Below are 6,495 nucleotides of genomic sequence, written 5' to 3'. Positions count from 1 at the left end.
CCAGAAGGTCAGAGGAGTTGGGGTTCAGACTTGACCCTGTGAAGAGATGGTAAAATGTCCTGGGTAACAATCAGCATTTTTGGGAGGGAAATGACAGAGAGCTGGACTAACCAGAGTGCAAGTGCTGATGAAAGACACTGGAGAACATGTAAACAGTCTGTACATCTACATTATTCACAGGTCTTCACTCAAAGGTTCCTGGGGACCATACACAGCCCAGATTGTTTCTATGAGACTTAATTACCAGTCCTGCCCTGTGTTAGGTAGTGGCTCAGCATTTTAACCCTGATGATGGAAACAGTGAGAATGGCTCCTACACCAAGGTGGTAAAATAAAAGAAGGCAACCGATCTAGCACCTGCATTTGGACCCAATGAACTCAGAAGAAAAAGCAACTGAAGGTCAGCAAGGGTCCTGCCCTCTGGGAGCTCCTGTAGAGGCTGTAGACCCTCTTCTTTGTTTCTAACTGAAAATAGAGCAGAACTCTCAGATAAGGGGGTGTCAGTCTCCAATGGGCTCGACCTAGTTGACAGTCCTGGGGTCTCACTGGAGGGTGGTTTGTGACATGCAGTGTGTGGCCCCTGCCACCAGGAAGGAGACAGGGCAACTCTCTTCTCCTGCTTCTGCTCTCACCCCTGCAGGACACACAGCCACAGAGCACGGCTCTGAGATGACGTCACTCATTACAGAACCCGGATCCTCTGTGCTGTTTGGATGTTGTGCATCCCAGAACTGCCCTAGTTCCAAAACCTGGTCCAGGTGAACCTTAGACGAAGTAAGATCAGTGTAACAATGAGTAAACTCCTGGCATAAACCTCGATATTTAGGCTTCTCACCTCTGTAATCTGGGTCCCAAGAGTGGCAGCAGAGGTGGCATGTAGGCTCCCCAAAATACCATCGGAGTCTGAGTGAGAACTCAAGGTGTTGATGTGCTGTAGACAGCTGGTTTTGGAGTCAGCAGGAAGTGGCCCGGGAACTCCAAAGTATGGTCAAGGTGTCCCCATGGGCCTATTAGAACCTGGCTGAGGGAGGGTTTTCCAGGCCACAAAGCATTGGAGGTACCCTCTAATCTCTAACCTGAAGTGGGGAGATTCAGGGTCCAGCCATTCCAGGGAGGGGAGGAAAGGACCCTCTCCAAGGTGGCTTCCCTCAAAGCTTCATGCCTCTTTTGGGAGCAGGAGAGGATCTGCTACCTACGACTCTGTCATATTTATTTGTGCTCTGCTGTACTCTCATACTCAATGTAATGGAGTCAAAATGGTATTTTGGAAATTTCATATCAATGAAGCATGCAGTTTACAACTAATTTATTCTTTACTGTGTGATCCCTGACTTTCTGGGATCACAACCTGAACTTGGGAAAACTGAGCAGTTAACCAAATTTCGGAACATGTCCACCTGTGCTCTAACTGCACATTTCCATGCTGATGAGAAACACACTCAGAAACACAAAAAAGGGCTTCTGATCATAAGACAAGCCTGATGCATCTTGGGAGATCCATAAATATTGGCACCTGTCTCCTTCCTGTTTGTTTGATGGTACAGGGGATCTGCAGAAAATCTGAAAACTGACACACAGGTGACGAAATTAGTAGCCAACTGATCCTGTGAAAACAGTAGTTTAGCACACAGCGTGTCATCATCTGACCATCCATTATAAAAATAAACAATTAGAAGGTAATAAATAAAATATTAATGTTTATGACACCAATCTTTAACTTTGGGAAATGAATCATCTCAAAATGACATGTTTTTTTTTGCATTACCAAGGTGACATTCCTGTAACTTCTGAAAGTGATCAGAGCAAGAAATACACATACACAAAACACAAATATATACAAAGGACACTGACACACAAAACAGAGCCAACACTTAACTGCAATAAACATGTTCTCAGGTATGTACGTCATCCATCAGCATTGGGCACTTCCTGTCATCACAGCTGTCATTTCAACTTGCATTAATAGCTCCTATATTTCAAGCAAGGTCCTCTAGAATTTTGATAATACTTTCTATCTGAAAACAGAATGAGTAAAAACCAACAGACTGAGAATTCAAATTACTCCCAAATTAAATTACCTGAATATCAGTTTACAAGTCTTTGGTTTTTCGTCAGTATGGTAAATATCCAACAGAAGAATGAATGGATATTCAGAAAGTCACAGTAGGTTCAGAATTGATGGAAATAATTATAAGTTGTTAACAAATGTATTTATTGAGTAACTGTGTGTTAAAGGTCAACAGTTTGATGTTTTCCTTGCATCTTGAAGAACCAGAGAATAAAGAATTGACTGTGGCTTATTGAACAGAGCTTGAGATACAGACACTTCAGTTGGTAGCTGCCTGGGTTCTGACTGTGAGAGCTGTGACCGAGTGAGGGGAATGTATTTCTGCGGCTTTGAAAAATACCCATCAAAATCATTCAATTCCTTTTTCTCTCATACTGGCTTCCTTGAATCATATTGTCATTTTCATACATTTCTCAGATTTTTATATCCTCCCGGAGAACATGATTATTGATTTTATACAGAGGGGAAAGGAGGGGAGAGAAAGAGGAAGAGAAACATCCATGGGGGAGAGAAACATTGATAGGTTGCCTCTCACATGCACTCTGACTTGGAACTGAACCTGCAGTCTTTGCATGTGCCTTGAGTGGGAACTTAATCCATGACCTTTAGGTTCATGGGATCATGCTCCAGCCAACTGAGCCACCTGGACAAGGCTTCTCAGATTTCTGAAAAGAGAAGTGCAGCATTTAATTGGAAGACCAGAAACCATAAAAATCCTATGGGAAAACAGGCAGTAAAATCTTGGATGTTTATTCTAGAAATATTTTTGCCGATATAGTTCTTTAGGCAAGAAAAACTAACCAAAGACTGGACAAATGGAACTCTGTCACACTGAAAAGTGTTTGCACAGCAAGAAAAACCACCAACAAAACAAAAACACCACCCACTGAATGGGTGACAAGTATTCACAAAATAACATTATTCTCATAAGGTCTTAACAATATCCAAAATCTATAAAGAACTCAGACAACTCAACACCAATAAACAAGCACTCCAATTAAGAAATGGGCAAAAGACCTGAGTACACACTTCTCCAAATAGGAATGACAGATGGCCAATAGACATAAGAAAGGACGCTCAATGTCACTAACTTATAGAGAGATGCAAATGAAGACCACATGGTAAGTCACCTCACACCTGTCAGAACGGCCACCATCAAAAAATAAACAAACAACAAATGCTGGCCAGGACGTGGAGAAAAGGGAACCCTCCTGCACTGTTGGCAGGAACACAGACTGGGAATGCAGCCACTGGGCAAAACAGTATGGCATTTCCTCAAAAACTAAACTTAGAACTGCCTTATGACCTAGCCAATTCACTTGTGGGAATATATCCAAACAAGCCTAAAACATAAATTTGAAAGAATGTAGGGTTAGGCACAGATAGTATTACAAAGTATTTTACAAAATCTCTTATCACAAAACCATAAGGATGTTATCCTACAATATAACAATATCACACTCAAGAACACCACATGACATTTTAGGTGAAATGCTCAAATTAAAACTACAGATTATCACACACATCTCATTACCTGACCAACCACACTTCTGCCAAAACCTGTATATGCACTCTGATGATCACTGCACTGTTGTTTACAATAGTGAAAAACTGGACGGATCCTAAGTGTCCATCAGTAAATGAGGGGACAAAAAAGCTGTGGTACATTTACACCATGAAATACTACACGGCCACAAAAAAGAAGAAAAAAATCTTACCCTTCGTGACGGCATGAATGGACCTGGAGAGCATTATGCTAAGTGAAGTAAGCCAGTCAGAGGAAGACAGATATCACAGGATCTCATTTATATGTTGAATTTAATGAACACAATAAACTAGCAAACAAAATAGAAACAGACTCATACATACAGAGAACAGACTGACAGCTGTCAGAGGGAGGGGGTGGGGCCTGGGGGAGAAAGGTGAAGGGTCAACTTCCCCAGCGTCCTCTCCCACCATGTCCCCTCCCCCCTTGCCCACTCAGCTCTGTCACACTTGTCTCCTGCTGCTTGCTGCCATTGCAGTCATCCTCAGCTGAGTGGTTCAGAAGCTACAAGAATATTGGCGGGAAACATTTCAAGAACTTCAGCAGGGGATTTAATCTTCCTCTGTTAGATGTGATCATAACCCAAGAATAAATGGAAACTTTGAGTAATGCTCACAACGCTTACCTCTAGAACCATTTAAACATTTACTAGTACATTTTCTTCATTTGAACTTCAAGATATTTTAGGATTTTTTACATAGTTTCTTGTTGCATCACACCTTTCACTAACTTTTTCCCTTTGCTACTAAATCATTTCACCAAGGAATTTAGAGTTTCTTTAACCTTTCATTGCATTCACCACACAGCTGGTGAGGCACATTCACATGACTCTGCAGCGTTTTCTGTATTAAAATTTCAGTCCACTTCACAAGGTCTCTCATAGGGCATTACTTTTACTGTGCTGTTTCCAACTACCACATGGTGATAAGAAGTCAAATATCTAAGTACATAAGCCAGAGAAGTGTGTTGAAATAACATTCTCACATTTAATTTCTTCTCCATGTAATATTCCTGGCTTGAGAAAATGAGAATTTACATTTTTTAAAAAAGTCTAAAAATTCTAATAATTTAGTTGTTCCATTTAAACTCTAAAAGCTATGATTTCTTATGGAAATTTACCCATTTTCAGAACTAGAATCTGAACAATTACTATTTGTATATGAAACTTCTATTTGGGAGAACCATCTGACTTTTCCCTTCACCTGGACCTCACCTGCAGCACCCTACACAGGGCGTCCTTCACCTGAGCATTCCTCAGGCTGTAGATGAGGGGGTTCAGCATTGGGTTAAAGAGATTGTAAAACAGGGACAGAATTTTATTCTTCTCCCCTTGTTGACTGGAGTCAGGGACCATGTAAACCACCATGGCACAGCCAAAGAAGAGCCCGACCACACACAGGTGGGAGGAGCAGGTGGAGAAGGCCTTCCTGCGGCCCTCCCCAGACTGGATCTTCAGGATGGCCCAGAGGATGTGTGTGTAGGAGACCAGCACCAAGCAGAGGGGCCCGACTAAGAACAAGATAGAAGCAGCAAAGAGGACCAGTTTGTTGATCGAGGTGTCAGCACAGGCCAGCTTGAGGACAGACAGGATCTCACAGAAGAAGTGGTTTACTTCCCGGCACCCACAGAACGGCAGCCTTAGAAGGAGAAGCACGTTTATCAGGGCCTGGAGAAATCCGCATGACCAGGACATGGTGGCAAGGACTCTGCACACAGTCCAGCTCATGATGACAGTGTAGTGGAGGGGATGGCAGATGGCCACATACCGATCATAGGACATGGCCACCAAAAGCAGGCATTCTGTAGTAGCAAGATTCAAATAAATAAATGTCTGAATGATGCATGGGACAAAGGAGATGGCTCTATTTTGGGTCACTAAGTTTGCCAGCATCTGGGGGACATTGTTGGAAGCATAGGACATGTCAATGATGGCCAGGTGGGAGAGGAAGAAGTACATGGGGGTGTGTAGTCTCTGGTCCAGACAGATGAGTGCAAAGATCATGCCATTTGCCAACAGACTGAAGGTGTAGAGCGGGGAGAAGACCCAGAAGAGAAGAAGTTCTGTCTCTGCGCTGAGCTGGAATCCCAGCAGCACGAACTCTGTGACCTGTGACTGGTTCTCCTCCATTCCTTACAGAGACCTAGTCAAGAACTGAATTGTGATAAAGGTCAGGGCTGGAGAATCAGTAAAAAGTGGAGTTAATCTCAACTCAGTCTCAGAGAAAGGTTGTATCCTTGTCTCTCTTTGAAAGCTTTCCCCTTCTCCCCAAAACTGGTTACCTGTATTTAACTTTCCTATGAAATAAATTTAAACTGATAGAAAACAGTCAAGAATTACTCAAAGAACTCCAGTATAGCCATGTGTTCAGATTTAACAAATTTTACTATTTATTTCATATTTACCTTATAATTCTTTTTCTCTGTTATTACATATGAACATTGCTTTTTTCTGAAATACTTGACATTAAAAAATAAATAGACATGATACCCATTTATCCTTAAATTCCTTTTTTTTCCACCAAGAACAAAGATACTCAGGAATCTAACCACAATTATCAAAACCAGACAATTTGGTATGGATATGATTCTTTAATCTATAATATTCTCTCTCTACTCACCTCACCTAGGAACTAATCCAAAATGACATGTGATATTTAACACCATTCATTTTTAGTGTCCTTTCATCTGAAATAGGAACCCTGTCTGCCTTTGCCCTTCATGACCATTGAATCTTGGAAGATTGTAGAGAACTTTTTCACTACAATATTATCCAAATGGTACTACATGTAGTTCCTCATTGTTTCATTCAGATTGTTCACTTTCTGCAGGGAAATTAAGCGTCTTCCATTGTGCTTCATGGGAAGGTGTATGAGGCTCACTG

At 41.8% G+C, this 6,495-nt stretch overlaps 1 protein-coding gene across 1 annotated transcript; it reads right to left on the bottom strand.

Annotated features, from left to right (window-relative positions):
- Window positions 1-4,812: 4,812 nt before the first annotated feature.
- On the bottom strand, window positions 4,813-5,742 carry LOC119058933 (olfactory receptor 2A2). The gene has a single exon (XM_037158429.2). The coding sequence runs from the start codon at window positions 5,740-5,742 to the stop codon at window positions 4,813-4,815; it is 930 nt and encodes a 309-aa protein (XP_037014324.2).
- Window positions 5,743-6,495: the final 753 nt, after the last annotated feature.

Source organism: Artibeus jamaicensis, unplaced genomic scaffold (genome assembly GCF_021234435.1).
Source record: "Artibeus jamaicensis isolate MK-2021 breed Jamaican fruit bat unplaced genomic scaffold, CSHL_Jam_final contig_1044, whole genome shotgun sequence".
In the NCBI taxonomy this organism is placed as follows: domain Eukaryota; kingdom Metazoa; phylum Chordata; class Mammalia; order Chiroptera; family Phyllostomidae; genus Artibeus; species Artibeus jamaicensis.
Note: the sequence above shows the minus strand (reverse complement) of the source record. Positions and strands in the feature narration are given on the sequence as shown.

Excerpts from the sequence above, each read along its gene's own strand:
- LOC119058933 (XM_037158429.2), bottom strand. The coding sequence starts at position 5,742 with ATGGAGGAGAACCAGTCACAGGTCACAGAGTTCGTGCTGCTGGGATTC.